General features: G+C 42.7%; 3 protein-coding genes across 6 annotated transcripts in view; 1 reads left to right on the plus strand and 2 right to left on the minus strand.

The window, feature by feature from the left end:
• LOC134822486 (allograft inflammatory factor 1-like) overlaps positions 1-3,558 on the plus strand; it is a 72,362-nt gene extending 68,804 nt beyond the window's left edge. The window contains exons 2-6 of one of the 2 annotated variants that reach the window (XM_063833601.1): positions 1,430-1,559; positions 1,992-2,101; positions 2,377-2,425; positions 2,984-3,113; positions 3,433-3,558. In XM_063833601.1, the coding sequence (XP_063689671.1) occupies positions 1,443-1,559; positions 1,992-2,101; positions 2,377-2,425; positions 2,984-3,113; positions 3,433-3,500 (474 nt within the window). In that variant the 5' untranslated portion in view covers positions 1,430-1,442 and the 3' untranslated portion in view covers positions 3,501-3,558. The remainder of the gene's footprint in view (positions 1-1,429; positions 1,560-1,991; positions 2,102-2,376; positions 2,426-2,983; positions 3,114-3,432) is intronic. The other variant, XM_063833602.1, reaches the window with a different exon arrangement.
• Positions 1-16,489, minus strand: part of LOC134822479 (ankyrin repeat and KH domain-containing protein 1-like) — a 188,401-nt gene that overhangs the window by 162,440 nt on the left and 9,472 nt on the right. The gene's annotated exons all lie outside the window — the stretch shown is intronic.
• The window catches only part of LOC134822483 (leucine-rich repeat-containing protein 59-like), a 56,829-nt gene continuing 44,365 nt past the window's right edge, over positions 4,026-16,489 (minus strand). Inside the window, exons 2-11 of one of the 3 annotated variants that reach the window (XM_063833596.1) lie at positions 15,016-15,075; positions 13,984-14,139; positions 13,646-13,756; positions 13,402-13,474; positions 11,750-11,910; positions 11,443-11,602; positions 11,211-11,257; positions 7,123-7,165; positions 5,840-5,889; positions 4,026-4,766 (exon numbers count right to left, since the gene is read on the minus strand). In XM_063833596.1, the coding sequence (XP_063689666.1) occupies positions 4,674-4,766; positions 5,840-5,889; positions 7,123-7,165; positions 11,211-11,257; positions 11,443-11,602; positions 11,750-11,910; positions 13,402-13,474; positions 13,646-13,756; positions 13,984-14,139; positions 15,016-15,075 (954 nt within the window). In that variant the 3' untranslated portion in view covers positions 4,026-4,673. Of the gene's footprint in view, positions 4,767-5,839; positions 5,890-7,122; positions 7,166-11,167; positions 11,258-11,442; positions 11,603-11,749; positions 11,911-13,401; positions 13,475-13,645; positions 13,757-13,983; positions 14,140-15,015; positions 15,076-16,489 lie in introns of all 3 variants that reach the window. The other 2 variants (XM_063833595.1, XM_063833597.1) reach the window with 2 other exon arrangements.

Genomic DNA, 16,489 nt, shown 5'->3' on the forward strand with positions numbered 1-16,489 from the left:
CCGAATTCAGCTCCTGAGTAGATAATACGCGAGATTTTCAGTCATTCAATACCGTGAATTCCATTGCGCTACAGATGTGTTATAATTATTGGAAACTTGTACGATGTTTTACATTATTCATTGTCGTTTAGCATTCTTTATTATGATATATCATATGTATATATATATGTAGAAGAAATGAAGCAACGTTCAAATAGCACCATATTATGGTCTTTTTACTTAGTATCCACTATTCAACAGATATTCAGCTATATCTTTCACATAAAGTTAGTCTCATTCAGAAATATTGGGCATATGGTTTTTAGCTCATAACTCAGCCATTTTTGTCCAAACTGGATGTAAATTCATGTACTAGTCCAAAAACTATATTGCAAATCTAAACGAAGAACATAGCTCGACTAATTTTGAGTATATTAACGTATACTAAAACATAGGTTTTTTTCTGATTTGAGGGCGGGGATATACTTTAATATACTTTACATGGTGTGGCACGCCACTCCCTCTTTTTCACTATTGTCGCTATAAAGTAACTTGAACGCTTTTAGCTAGGAATTCATGATATGTTCTAGAGATAGGCCTTAGACATTTTTTTATTCGATTTTGAAAATCATGGACCTCATTTTTTGAAGATTTTTCCAGGTCAATTGTGCACTCAGTCACTGAGTGCCCAATTAAATTATTCTTTCTGGTATGACTTACTACCACCACTGGTTAAAGGAATTTGTCAAATCGAAAAAGATTTGCGTTCATTTTTTTTCAAATGAAGGTTTATTTTCGCATTTATTTTATAGTTTGGATAGTCGGATCGAGCCAAATTTTATTGAATTGTGTTCGGCCATTCAAATTACGTTTGTCTTGAAAAAAACATTATGGGAATCGTTCAGGTGTCACGCCTCACGGTGTCACCCAGTCAATTTTGTTAAAATGCTTGATAACTTCGTCATTTCGATTCCCGTACTGTAGTGCGACACGTACCCTAGTGCGACACGTACCCTAGTGCGAAAACCTCCAAGATCGACACTGTCGCACTACAGTACGCTACTTCAACTGAAGTGCGACACGAACTGAAGTGCGACAAAGACTTCTCTGCGTTTCCGTTTCATGTTCTGTTTTGCTGTGTAGAATGAGTTCGCTGCAGGAGTAGGAGGGTGGGAATGAGGCTTCGTATTCGTCACCGTGGTGTCGTTCATCAGGGGGAGGGGGTGTCTGTAATACTTAGAAATCGTACGAATATAACGGTCAGAAACTAAACAGTTTTGATATTGTGCGTTATTGTACAGCTATTGTGCGTTATTGCGCGTTATTGTACAGCTATACCCTAATATTAATAACGGTGTTTAAAATGTGTAACTGTTAGACATTAACTTTGAATAAAACAACTCAGCAAAAGTAAAAATGTTCGTTGAAAAGTTTTAATTCTCATTTTTTTAGTTCTAGGTAAAATGTCGAACACAAACAACTACCAAGGAGGCAAAGCCTTTGGGGTTCTAATGAAACAACGAGAGAAGGATTTAAATGAAATAAACCAACAATTTCTCTCCAGCGGAACATACGACAAGGTCAGTATTACACATAAACCATTACTCCTTCATAAAACACAAGGTCAGTATTAGTATTACACATAAACCATTACTCCTTCATAAAACACAAGGTCAGTATTACACATAAACCATTACTCCTTCATAAAACACAAGGTCAGTATTACACATAAACCATTACTCCTTCATAAAACACAAGGTCAGTGTTAATATTACACATAAACCATTACTCCTTCATAAAACACAAGGTCAGTATTACACATAAACCATTACTCCTTCATAAAACACAAGGTCAGTATTACACAATACACATAAACCATTACTCCTTCATAAAACACAAGGTCAGTGTTAGTAGTAGTAGCATTGATTCTAACATTTATATTATTAATAAATTATTAACCTGGAGGGGGATATTTAAAACATATATATTATTAACTAATTATTAAACTTAAGGTGGAAGATTTAGAGGAGAAATTGACGACTTACAAAGCGCAGTTCATCAGATTCGATACAGACGGCTCAGGTGACATCGACTTCATGGAACTCAAATATATGTTGGAAAAGTGAGTAACACATTTCCCAACTCCAGGCAACCTGTACTTATAGCAAATTCACATTCATCTAATTTCAGATTAACCTGTGTCTGGAATTTTAATTTTAAATGGGCCTGGTAAAATTAAAGTCCCATTGATGTTGTCAAATTTGTGTCAATATAGCATGTCTACCGAACTAAGCCAATCAAAAGTATACCTCTAATCTACTAGTGTAACTACAGTGTGAAGTATACCTCTAATCTACTAGTGTAACTACAGTGTGAAGTATACCTATAATCGTTCAGGTTGGAACAGCCGAAAACTCACTTGGAAATAAAGAAAATGATTGAGACTGTATGTATGATAAATGTTATAATAATCTATTCGAATCCCCCCCCCCCCCCCCCCCCCCCCTTATTGACAATCCAATCAATGCCTTTTGTTTTATAGAATCCTTTACGATAAGAAGTGATAACACATTCGTGAGGTTAACAGAAATAATAGTGCATATAAATAAAACTACAGATCTACTACTAGTGTGACTACAGTGCGACTACAGTGTGACTACAGTGTGACTACTAGTGTAACTACAGTGTAACTACAGTGTAACTACAGTGTGACTACAGTGTGACTACAGTGCGACTACTAGTGTAACTACAGTGTAACTACAGTGTGACTACAGTGTGACTACAGTGTAACTACTAGTGTGACTACAGTGTGACTACAGTGTGACTACAGTGCGACTACTAGTGCAACTACATGGTGTGACTACAGTGTGACTACTAGTGTAACTACAGTGTGACTACAGTGTAACTACTAGTGTAACTACAGTGTGACTACAGTGTAACTACTAGTGTGACTACAGTGTAACTACAGTGTGACTACAGTGTGATAACCCACTAATTATTCCAGGTGGACTCGACGGACAAAGGCACAATAAACTACCCGGACTTCCTTATAATGATGTTGGGAGGCAAGAACAGTGTGCTTAGAATGATCCTTATTTTCGAGGAGAAGAGAAAAGAGAAACCGAAACCAGCTGGTTCGTAATAGGAACACAAATAAAATGATTTGATTGATTGAGGAGCACTACCCGAAGGCATTACTCGGCACTAACGCCTTAAAATCTTTAATTACAATCAAATATAAATATATGCACACAATGTATAAAATATTAATAATGTATAAAATATGATTATGCTATTAGCAAATCTAAATAGTACTATTAAGAATTTTAAAATTTTAGAATGAAAATTTCAAGGTTTAAAAAATAATAGAAGTAAGAAAGTAAAGACACTGTATATTGTATAATAGTAGTAATAGAAATATAAAATGTTATAACACACTACCTACCCCCCCAGGAATCAGGAAAAAGCAGAGTCTTGCAGATTTGGGCATCAGACCGGATATGGCTCAGAATCTAGAATGAAGAGTCACCATCACATGCTACCACATTTCCCTAAGCTAAGTTAGGGAAATGTCGTATGTTAGGGGAGGGGGGGGAGGGGTGCTGAGTTAGGGCAGTTTCGTACGTTAGAGGGTGGGGGCGGGGGGGGGGGGGGGGGGGGGTCATTAGTCATGTGACTGTTCAACAGACTTACGCTTTTAAGTGCGCTCGCAAAAAATAGTCCTCCTAAATAACGCATCATTATGAAACCCAAAATAAGCCAATGACTCACACGTGTCATTTCCTGGCGTGATTTAAAAGGAGAACTTTTTACGAGCGTACAATTGAACGAGCTCGAGGATTGCTTGCGGAGCTTTGATAGTTCGCACTTTCTATTTCACTGTTTTGATAGAAGTTAATGGAGTAAGTGACGCTGCATGATAAACACCTTTTTAATTTTAAAGCAATTTTACATATATTCTTTTGTAACGCATCAAGATAGAATTTCAAGTGTGGAAAGATAAACAAACCGTTTCATTGTAGATGAAGCTGAAAACATGGGTAAAAGATAGGCTAGTATAGTAGGAGCGGTAAAAGATACTGCTATTAATTGAACATTCGGTCCGAATAATACATAATATATGCATTATTATGCATAATATATGCATTATTATGCAAATAATACATAATATATGCATTATTGTGTCATCGTGATGGCTCACCAATTTCCAATATTGGACCATAGTTGGACGAAGATTAGGATTTAAGAACGCTGGATTTTTGTAATAGTGTAAAGAGCGTGAACCCGAGTTTTGATTTATGCATGGACAGGAATTAGTATTAATTTAGACGATATAGTTTTGTAAACTGTTATTATTAGCGATATATTGACAATTTAACCGTTATATTTCAATTAATGTTCTGATTTTTAATTTACCAATTTTTTTTTCGTCAACGTAGACTCAATATTCTCAAAATCAAGCCAAAAAAAGTAAATATGATTTAAAGTTGCATTGATAATACAATTCTAACATTATAGCAAGTTACAACACTTAAAATCATAAATATTATCAAAAACTTTAAAACTAAAAAGTTTATCATATCTGAAACGCTACGCAAAAAATCCCAAATAACTTAAGATGCACCTATCTCATTTTGCGGTACAAGTAGTAGTAGTATAGCTATGACCTTGTCAATGATGGGTTGACGAGGGTCCTAAGAACTGGTTTTCTGAATATAAGTTGAGAATTGTGAGAGTTCCTGAATAGCAAGCTCGTATCCTAGCTTCACGGTATCTCCACATATCTCCTGAACATGTAGCGTCAACATAGTAACATGTGAAATGTTCAACCACATAATAAACGAAATGTGGACTTTATAGTGTGATGTAATAATGAGTGAGGGGGGGGGGATGAAGAAGGAGTGGGGGGGGGGGAATAAAGAGTGGGGGCCAAAAAGAAGGAGGGGGGATAAAGAGTGGGAGCCAAAAAGGGGGGGGGGGGGGGATAAAGAGTGGAGGGTGGGGGCCAATAAATAGTGGGGGCCAAAAAGGGGGAGGATAAAGAGAGGGGCAATAAAAGTGGGGTGGGGGCAATTATAAAGAGTGGGAGCCAAAAAGGGGAGGGGGGATAAAGAGTGGGGCAATTAACAGTGAGGTGTGGTAATAAAGAGGGGGGCAATAAAGGTACCGCGACAATTGACCCCCCGACAATTGACCCACCGACAATTGACACCCCGACAATTGACCCCCCGACAATTGACCCCTATGTAATTACACTGGGGTCAATTGTCGCGAAATCTAGGGTTTAGTACGACAATTGACCCACCGACAATTGACCCCCCGACAATTGACCCCCCGACAATTGACCCCTATGTAATTACACTGGGGTCAATTGTCGCGAAATCTAGGGTTTAGTACGACAATTGACCCCCCGACAATTGACCCCTCATGTAATTACACTGGGTCAATTGATCGGGTTAGGGTCAGGATCCTGGGTCAGGGTTAGGGTTAGGGTTAGGGTCCTGGGTCAGGGTAAGGGTTAGGGTTAGGGTTAGGGTTAGAGTCAGAGTCCTGGGTCAGGGTCAGGGTTAGGGTTAGGGTCAGGGTCAGGGTCAGGGTCAGGGTCAGGGTCAGGGTCAGGGTCAGGGTCAGGGTCAGGGTCAGGGTCAGGGTCAGGGTCAGGGTCAGGGTCAGGGTCAGGGTCAGGGTCAGGGTCAGGGTCAGGGTCAGGGTCAGGGTCAATTGTATTAAATTATATTGTCGGGGGGTCAATTGTCGCCCACCCGCAATAAAGAGTGGGAACCAAAAAGGAGGGGTAATAAAGAATATGAGAAATCTCATTATCCAGGTATCAGTAATTAGTATGGGGGATTAATCTTACCAGCATTTCTCTGAGCAATTCTCCTGTTGAAACGATAGACTTCTGAATATCTGGGGTGGCATAAAAAATAAGAAAATGAACAATAGTATACTATACTACTATATATATACAATAGCCAAACTCATTACTCAAAATGGTGAGTGTTGTTACTAACTAGGATCATGTGTGAGGAGGTGAGTGTTGTTACTAACTAGGAGCATGTGTGAGGAGGTGAGTGTTGTTACTAACTAGGAGCATGTTTGAGGAGGTGAGAGTTGAGTGTTGTTACTAACTAGGAGCATGTGTGAGGAGGTGAGTGTTGTTACTAACTAGGAGCATGTGTGAGGAGGTGAGCGTTGTTACTAACTAGGAGTATGTGTGAGGAGGTGAGTGTTGTTACTAACTAGGAGCATGTGTGAGGAGGTGAGTGTTGTTACTAACTAGGAGCATGTGTGAGGAGGTGAGAGTTGAGTGTTGTTACTAACTAGGAGCATGTGTGAGGAGGTGAGTGTTGTTACTAACTAGGAGCATGTGTGAGGAGGTGAGAGTTGTTACTAACTAGGAGCATGTGTGAGGAGGTGAGAGTTGAGTGTTGTTACTAACTAGGAGCATGTGTGAGGAGGTGAGTGTTGTTACTAACTAGGAGCATGTTTGAGGAGGTGAGAGTTGAGTGTTGTTACTAACTAGGAGCATGTGTGAGGAGGTGAGTGTTGTTACTAACTAGGAGCATGTGTGAGGAGGTGAGCGTTGTTACTAACTAGGAGTATGTGTGAGGAGGTGAGTGTTGTTACTAACTAGGAGCATGTGTGAGGAGGTGAGTGTTGTTGCTAACTAGGAGCATGTGTGAGGAGGTGAGAGTTGAGTGTTGTTACTAACTAGGAGCATGTGTGAGGAGGTGAGTGTTGTTACTAACTAGGAGCATGTGTGAGGAGGTGAGAGTTGTTACTAACTAGGAGCATGTGTGAGGAGGTGAGAGTTGAGTGTTGTTACTAACTAGGAGCATGTGTGAGGAGGTGAGAGTTGAGTGTTGTTACTAACTAGGAGCATGTGTGAGGAGGTGAGTGTTGTTACTAACTAGGAGCATGTGTGAGGAGGTGAGAGTTGTTACAAACTAGGAGCATGTGTGAGGAGGTGAGAGTTGTTACTAACTAGGAGCATGTGTGAGGAGGTGAGAGTTGAGTGTTGTTACTAACTAGGAGCATGTGTGAGGAGGTGAGCGTTGTTACTAACTAGGAGTATGTGTGAGGAGGTGAGTGTTGTTACTAACTAGGAGCATGTGTGAGGAGGTGAGTGTTGTTGCTAACTAGGAGCATGTGTGAGGAGGTGAGAGTTGAGTGTTGTTACTAACTAGGAGCATGTGTGAGGAGGTGAGTGTTGTTACTAACTAGGAGCATGTGTGAGGAGGTGAGAGTTGTTACTAACTAGGAGCATGTGTGAGGAGGTGAGCGTTGTTACTAACTAGGAGCATGTGTGAGGAGGTGAGTGTTGTTACTAACTAGGAGCATGTGTGAGGAGGTGAGAGTTGTTACTAACTAGGAGCATGTGTGAGGAGTTGAGTGTTGTTGCTAACTAGGAGCATGTGTGAGGAGGTGAGTGTTGTTACTAACTAGGAGCATGTGTGAGGAGGTGAGAGTTGTTACTAACTAGGAGCATGTGTGAGGAGGTGAGTGTTGTTACTAACTAGGAGCATGTGTGAGGAGGTGACAGGTGAGAGTTGTTACTAACTAGGAGCATGTGTGAGGAGGTGAGAGTTGTTACTAACTAGGAGCATGTGTGAGGAGGTGAGAGTTGTTACTAACTAGGAGCATGTGTGAGGAGGTGAGTGTTGTTACTAACTAGGAGCATGTGTGAGGAGGTGAGAGTTGTTACTAACTAGGAGCATGTGTGAGGAGGTGAGTGTTGTTACTAACTAGGAGCATGTGTGAGGAGATGAGAGTTGAGGGTTGTTACTAACTAGGAGCATGTGTGAGGAGGTGAGAGGTGAGAGTTGTTACTAACTAGGAGCATGTGTGAGGAGGTGAGAGTTGTTACTAACTAGGAGCATGTGTGAGGAGGTGAGAGGTGAGAGTTGTTACTAACTAGGAGCATGTGTGAGGAGGTGAGAGTTGAGTGTTGTTACTAACTAGGAGCATGTGTGAGGAGGTGAGAGTTGAGTGTTGTTACTAACTAGGAGCATGTGTGAGGAGGTGAGTGTTGTTACTAACTAGGAGCATGTGTGAGGAGGTGAGTGTTGTTACTAACTAGGAGCATGTGTGAGAAGGTGAGTGTTGTTACTAACTAGGAGCATGTGTGAGGAGGTGAGTGTTGTTACTAACTAGGAGCATGTGTGAGGAGGTGAGTGTTGTTACTAACTAGGAGCATGTGTGAGGAGGTGAGAGTTGAGTGTTGTTACTAACTAGGAGCATGTGTGAGGAGGTGAGAGTTGAGTGTTGTTACTAACTAGGAGCATGTGTGAGGAGGTGTGTGTTGTTACTAACTAGGAGCATGTGTGAGGAGGTGAGAGTTGAGTGTTGTTACTAACTAGGAGCATGTGTGAGGAGGTGAGAGTTGATAGTTGTTACTAACTAGGAGCATGTGTGAGGAGGTGAGTGTTGTTACTAACTAGGAGCATGTGTGAGGAGGTGAGAGTTGTTACTAACTAGGAGCATGTGTGAGGAGGTGAGAGTTGAGTGTTGTTACTAACTAGGAGCATGTGTGAGGAGGTGAGAGTTGAGTGTTGTTACTAACTAGGAGCATGTGTGAGGAGGTGAGTGTTGTTACTAACTAGGAGCATGTGTGAGGAGGTGAGAGTTGAGTGTTGTTACTAACTAGGAGCATGTGTGAGGAGGTGAGAGTTGATAGTTGTTACTAACTAGGAGCATGTGTGAGGAGGTGAGTGTTGAGTGTTGTTACTAACTAGGAGCATGTGTGAAGAGGTGAGTGTTGAGTGTTGTGACTAACTAGGAGCATGTGTGAGGAGGTGAGAGTTGAGAGTTGTTACTAACTAGGAGCATGTGTGAGGATGTGAGTGTTGAGTGTTGTTACTAACTAGGAGCATGTGTGAAGAGGTGAGTGTTGAGTGTTGTGACTAACTAGGAGCATGTGTGAGGAGGTGAGAGTTGAGAGTTGTTACTAACTAGGAGCATGTGTGAGGAGGTGAATGTTGAGTGTTGTTACTAACTAGGAGCATGTGTGAAGAGGTGAGTGTTGAGTGTTGTTACTAACTAGGAGCATGTGTGAGGAGGTGAGTGTTGTTACTAACTAGGAGCATGTGTGAGGAGGTGAGTGTTGTTACTAACTAGGAGCATGTGTGAAGAGGTGAGTGTTGAGTGTTGTTACTAACTAGGAGCATGTGTGAGGAGGTGAGTGTTGTTACTAACTAGGAGCATGTGTGAGGAGGTGAGAGTTGTTACTAACTAGGAGCATGTGTGAGGAGGTGAGTGTTGTTGCTAACTAGGAGCATGTGTGAGGAGGTGAGTGTTGATTGTTGTTACTAACTAGGAGCATGTGTGAGGAGGTGAGTGTTGAGAGTTGTTACTAACTAGGAGCATGTGTGAGGAGGTGAGTGTTGTTACTAACTAGGAGCATGTGTGAGGAGGTGAGAGTTGTTACTAACTAGGAGCATGTGTGAGGAGGTGAGTGTTGAGAGTTGTTACTAACTAGGAGCATGTGTGAGGAGGTGAGTGTTGTTACTAACTAGGAGCATGTGTGAGGAGGTGAGAGTTGTTACTAACTAGGAGCATGTGTGAGGAGGTGAGAGTTGTTACTAACTAGGAGCATGTGTGAGGAGGTGAGTGTTGTTACTAACTAGGAGCATGTGTGAGGAGGTGAGTGTTGAATGTTGTTACTAACTAGGAGCATGTGTGAGGAGGTGAGTGTTGAGAGTTGTTACTAACTAGGAGCATGTGTGAGGAGGTGAGTGTTGTTACTAACTAGGAGCATGTGTGAGGAGGTGAGAGTTGTTACTAACTAGGAGCATGTGTGAGGAGGTGAGTGTTGATTGTTGTTACTAACTAGGAGCATGTGTGAGGAGGTGAGTGTTGAGAGTTGTTACTAACTAGGAGCATGTGTGAGGAGGTGAGAGTTGTTACTAACTAGGAGCATGTGTGAGGAGGTGAGTGTTGTTACTAACTAGGAGCATGTGTGAGGAGGTGAGTGTTGTTACTAACTAGGAGCATGTGTGAGGAGGTGAGAGTTGTTACTAACTAGGAGCATGTGTGAGGAGGTGAGAGTTGAGTGTTGTTACTAACTAGGAGTATGTGTGAGGAGGTGAGAGTTTAGTGTTGTTGCTAACTAGGAGTATGTGTGAGGAGGTGAGAGTTGTTACTAACTAGGAGCATGTGTGAGGAGGTGAGAGTTGAGTGTTGTTACTAACTAGGAGTATGTGTGAGGAGGTGAGAGTTTAGTGTTGTTACTAACTAGGAGCATGTGTGAGGAGGTGAGTGTTGTTACTAACTAGGAGCATGTGTGAGGAGGTGAGTGTTGTTACTAACTAGGAGCATGTGTGAGGAGGTGAGAGTTGTTACTAACTAGGAGCATGTGTGAGGAGGTGAGAGTTGAGTGTTGTTACTAACTAGGAGTATGTGTGAGGAGGTGAGAGTTTAGTGTTGTTGCTAACTAGGAGTATGTGTGAGGAGGTGAGTGTTGTTACTAACTAGGAGCATGTGTGAGGAGGTGAGTGTTGTTACTAACTAGGAGCATGTGTGAGGAGGTGAGTGTTGTTGCTAACTAGGAGCATGTGTGAGGAGGTGAGTGTTGTTGCTAACTAGGAGCATGTGTGAGGAGGTGAGTGTTGTTACTAACTAGGAGCATGTGTGAGGAGGTGAGTGTTGTTGCTAACTAGGAGCATGTGTGAGGAGGTGAGTGTTGTTACTAACTAGGAGCATGTGTGAGGAGGTGAGAGTTGAGTGTTGTTACTAACTAGGAGCATGTGTGAGGAGGTGAGAGTTGAGTGTTGTTACTAACTAGGAGTATGTGTGAGGAGGTGAGAGTTTAGTGTTGTTGCTAACTAGGAGCATGTGTGAGGAGGTGAGTGTTGTTACTAACTAGGAGCATGTGTGAGGAGGTGAGTGTTGTTACTAACTAGGAGCATGTGTGAGGAGGTGAGTGTTGTTACTAACTAGGAGCATGTGTGAGGAGGTGAGTGTTGTTACTAACTAGGAGCATGTGTGAGGAGGTGAGAGTTGTTACTAACTAGGAGCATGTGTGAGGAGGTGAGTGTTGAGTGTTGTTACTAACTAGGAGCATGTGTGAGGAGGTGAGAGTTGAGTGTTGTTACTAACTAGGAGCATGTGTGAGGAGGTGAGTGTTGAGTGTTGTTACTAACTAGGAGCATGTGTGAGGAGGTGAGTGTTGAGTGTTGTTACTAACTAGGAGCATGTGTGAGGAGGTGAGTGTTGAGTGTTGTTGCTACCGGACTAAACGCATCTCCCACTGACTTTAAAACGTCCGCCGTTACCGCTGTGAACAGTAACAATATTAGTATATTAGTCAGTTATACGTTCATAGTACTGTATCATCAGTAAGCCAAAAAGTTATAATTAGCTGCATACTTTAGTAATTATCTTTAGTAGTGTTACTTTTCAAATAATAACAGTAGCAGCCGCTATCACATAAAACATGACGTTTAATCCCACCAAACGAACTTGTTAAACCGACGTATTGGTCCCCAAAATCCGGTTTCACGAGGAGAGCAAGAGTTACAGCTACCACAAATAGAACCAGAGCTGACATAAGACAGATCCTGTTCAGGTCGGGGAGACTTCTAGAACTGTGTTTAACTGCTATCGTAGGGGGAGTACACTTCTGAATTAGTATTACCAGTTATAATATAGTTCTAACTTTCTAAGAAATATGAGCCGAAAAATGAATATGAGCCGAAATATATCGTCGACTTGATCCACAAGATCAATTATGGGGGGGGGGAGGGGGGGGGGGGTTCACAATTCACACCTGGGACTCTTCCTTGATCTGCTCCTGGCTCTGCTTCTTTTCGAACTCAGCCCTTCTCTTGGCCTTCTCCTTAGCTTTGCCCTCCTGCCTTATCCTCTTCTTCTCCTCATTCTCCAACTCTTCCAATCTCTCTAGCTCCCTCTTTAACGCTTCTTTTTTTGCTACAGAGTGCGTTTTATCAACATTGTGAAAGTTGTGCCGAAACTTTGGCGATTTAAATCCTATCTAATGTATGGACTGTGATACTGTAGGTGGAGGTGGGGGGGGGGGGGGGTGAGGGTAGTTGACAGTTCCTGAGGGGGGGGGGTGAGGGTAGTTGACAGTTCCTGAGGGGGGGGGGGGTGAGGGTAGTTGACAGTTCCTGAGGGGGGGGGGGGGGTGAGGGTAGTTGACAGTTCCTGAGGGGGGGGGGGTGAGGGTAGTTGACAGTTCCTGAGGGGGGGGGGGGTGAGGGTAGTTGACAGTTCCTGAGGGGGGGGGGTGAGGGTAGTTGACAGTTCCTGAGGGGGGGGGGGGGGGGGTGAGGGTAGTTGACAGTTCCTGAGGGGGGGGGTGAGGGTAGTTGACAGTTCCTGAGGGGGGGGGGGTGAGGGTAGTTGACAGTTCCTGAGGGGGGGGTGAGGGTAGTTGACAGTTCCTGAGGGGGGGGGGTGAGGGTAGTTGACAGTTCCTGAGGGGGGGGGGGGGTGAGGGTAGTTGACAGTTCCTGAGGGGGGGGTGAGGGTAGTTGACAGTTCCTGAGGGGGGGGGGGGGGTGAGGGTAGTTGACAGTTCCTGAGGGGGGGGGGGGTGAGGGTAGTTGACAGTTCCTGAGGGGGGGGGGGTGAGGGTAGTTGACAGTTCCTGAGGGGGGGGGGTGAGGGTAGTTGACAGTTCCTGAGGGGGGGGGGGGGGGGTGAGGGTAGTTGACAGTTCCTGAGGGGGGGGGGGGTGAGGGTAGTTGACAGTTCCTGAGGGGGGGGGGTGAGGGTAGTTGACAGTTCTTGAGGGGGGGGGGTGAGGGTAGTTGACAGTTCCTGAGGGGGGGGTGAGGGTAGTTGACAGTTCCTGAGGGGGGGGGGTGAGGGTAGTTGACAGTTCCTGAGGGGGGGGGGTGAGGGTAGTTGACAGTTCCTGAGGGGGGGTGAGGGTAGTTGACAGTTCCTGAGGGGGGGGGGGGGGTGAGGGTAGTTGACAGTTCCTGAGGGGGGGGGGGTGAGGGTAGTTGACAGTTCCTGAGGGGGGGGGGGGTGAGGGTAGTTGACAGTTCCTGAGGGGGGGGGGTGAGGGTAGTTGACAGTTCCTGAGGGGGGGGGGGGGTGAGGGTAGTTGACAGTTCCTGAGGGGGGGGGGGGGGGTGAGGGTAGTTGACAGTTCCTGAGGGGGGGGGGTGAGGGTAGTTGACAGTTCCTGAGGGGGGGGGGGGGGTGAGGGTAGTTGACAGTTCCTGAGGGGGGGGGGGTGAGGGTAGTTGACAGTTCTTGAGGGGGGGGGGGGGGGTGAGGGTAGTTGACAGTTCCTGAGGGGGGGGTAGACAGTTCCTGATTTTAGATATGGATTCGGAACCAAAGATTGAAATGATAGATACTGGGGATGAGAGTCTGGACTCAATGAGAGAGCGAAAAACGAAACTTATTTTGAAACATTGAAATATTCGCGAACGGAGAACCAACCTCTTTTCAGCTCGAGCTCTTTTTGTTTTTTCTTTTCTTGTTCAGCATTTTCCTTCTTCATAAAATCTGAAACCTGATTTAAATAGCTTTCAATCTAAAAGAAAATTAGGAAACTTCATACAAACAGTTTTATACGAATGACTGTAGACATTTTGTCTGGGGGTCACTCTAAATAGATAGATTTAGGTCAACTTAGAAAACGAAAGTGAAAAAAAGATAAAATCAAAGTGAAATATATTGAGACCTGGAGAGCACAAGTTTTACACTCGGTGTCGTTCCTACACAGCCCCACTACCTCTTGTACAGGATACTCCAGTGGGTTCTCCTTCACATCCAACCACTTTAACAGTTTCAACTGAAAAAAAACGAGAATGTTTCTTCAGATTGTTGCAGTGGGGGGGGGGGGGGGGGGTTGGGGGAGAAGTAGGGGGAGAAGTGGGGGAAATGTGGGGGGTGGGGAGTGTGTGTGGGGGGGGGGGGGGGGGGGGGGGGGATCAGGTGTAGGGGGGAAGTGTACCCCAGAGCGTAAGCTGAGCTCCCAATCCTACTTGTTTTCACAACATCTAACGATTAATGTCTTACTTTGTAGAAGCCGACAGGAAGGACAGTCAGTTTGTTGTTGAACAAATCTAAGTGTTGCAGTAGAGCCAAGTTACCAAAGTTGTCTGGAAGTACTCTCAATCCGTTAGCAGACAGATCTAACTTGACAAGGTGACCCATTGAAAACACAAAATTATCCTGAGGTTGGAGAGAGAGTAATAGCACATGTAAACAACACCAGTAATAGCACATGTAAACAACACCAGTAATAGCACGTCATGTAAACAACACCAGTAATAGCACATGTAAACAACACCAGTAATAGCACATGTAAACAACACCAGTAATAGCACATGTAAACAACACCAGTAATAGCACATGTAAACAACACCAGTAATAGCACATGTAAACAACACCAGTAATAGCACATGTAAACAGCACCAGTAATAGCACATGTAAACAACACCAGTAATAGCACATGTAAACAACACCAGTAATAGCACATGTAAACAGCACCAGTAATAGCACATGTAAACAACACCAGTAATAGCACATATAAACAACACCAGTAATAGCACATGTAAACAACACCAGTAATAGCACATGTAAACAACACCAGTAATAGCACATGTAAACAACACCAGTAATAGCACATGTAAACAGCACCAGTAATAGCACATGTAAACAACACCAGTAATAGCACATGTAAACAACACCAGTAATAGCACATGTAAACAACACCAGTAATAGCACACGTAAACAACACCAGTAATAGCACATGTAAACAACACCAGTAATAGCACATATAAACAACACCAGTAATAGCACATGTAAACAACACCAGTAATAGCACATGTAAACAACACCAGTAATAGCACATATAAACAACACCAGTAATAGCACATGTAAACAACACCAGTAATAGCACATGTAAACAGCACCAGTAATAGCACATGTAAACAACACCAGTAATAGCACATGTAAACAACACCAGTAATAGCACATGTAAACAACACCAGTAATAGCACATGTAAACAACACCAGTAATAGCACATGTAAAAATTGTTATCTTACTGGCAGAACTGTAATCTGGTTTTTAGAGAGATCCAGCTTTTTCCCTTTCTTGTTGGCTGCCTGAAATGTGAATGTTCGTCAAATTTCAAAGAAACTTTTATTTGAAATATAACGTAATGACATATTAAACTATATAATACTATAATAACATAATATACACTATATAATATACTATATAGTGAGTATATACTATATACTTTTATGGATTTTTGGATTGTACTGATTTCATTTGATGACGAAAGAAATTTGGATAGGAGAGAAAAATCATTACTATAGATAACGTTATAAAGTGGAAGATGGTAAAACTTATTAAATATTGATTTACAGCAAAAGTATTACAGCTGTCACTTAGTTCGCAAATAAAAGAATATATTATCTTCCTGTTAGTTGAACCTATCAATTATCTGAAGGATCTATGCCAATGAATTTTCTAAAATAACCTTAAATAGGGGGAGGGGTGGCTGACCATATCAAAGTATATTAAAATGTAGGTTTTTTTCCGATTTGAGGGCTGGGATATACTTTAATATACTTTAATATACTTTAATACATCCCTAACTTTTTGGAGGCCTAAATCAAAAATCGCTGCCCAAAATAAGCTTGAAATGCGATTTTTAATCGATTCCGAAAATTTCATGCAAAAATATTGAAAACTGTTATTTCAATTTTAATGAAGTCATTTTGACGAGTATCGTGGACTGTGATTTGGGAAATTTTGTTCATGGTGGTCTTTTTACACTATTCAACAGACATTGATCTATATATATATCTTAAATCATATAAAGTTAGTCTCATTAAAAAATATTGAAATTTGATCGATTTTTGGGCAAAAGCTTTCAAATTTGGTGTGTATGTGGTTTTTAGCTCATAACTCTGCACCACTTTTTGTTAAAACTGGATGTACATTCAAGTTCTTCCAGTTTCATACTAGAAACAGGCTTATCTGCAAATCTAAAATATAGCTTGATTAATATTTGGTTATATTAAAGTATCTTATCTTCTTCTTCTTATCTTATGAGGATTCGTTGCGACGCAACAAGGCCATCGAATGAGTCGACCACCTTTGTTATTTTACTTCGGCATTACCTGCATTACAATGTAAACCAGCACTTTCAAGGAAGAGCTTTACAAGAAGCCGAAGGATCGTTCCTAAGGCCAGCAACGGTTAAGGCACTATGCCACACTTTCTTCGCCCGAGGCTTCGCTGTGTTGATCAAGCACAGCTCCTCATTTAACCCTCACACCCGATTTCTCGAGCATTCGGCTGAGTGAACCGTGGGGCTACATAGACCACTCGGGATCCTTAGCAGAGCGTCAACGACGCTCACCCCACGACTAGGCAGGCAGTGGGATTCGAACTCGCAATCTTACGATTACAAATCCGATGATAAACCAACTACGCTACCTGGCCGTAGTATATCAAAATGTAGGGTTTTTTTTCGACTTGAGGGCGGGGATATACTTTAATATGGTC

The sequence above is a fragment of the Bolinopsis microptera genome, chromosome 10, assembly GCF_026151205.1.
Source record: "Bolinopsis microptera isolate Bmic1 chromosome 10, MBARI_Bmic_1.0, whole genome shotgun sequence".
Classification (NCBI taxonomy): Eukaryota; Metazoa; Ctenophora; class Tentaculata; order Lobata; family Bolinopsidae; genus Bolinopsis; species Bolinopsis microptera.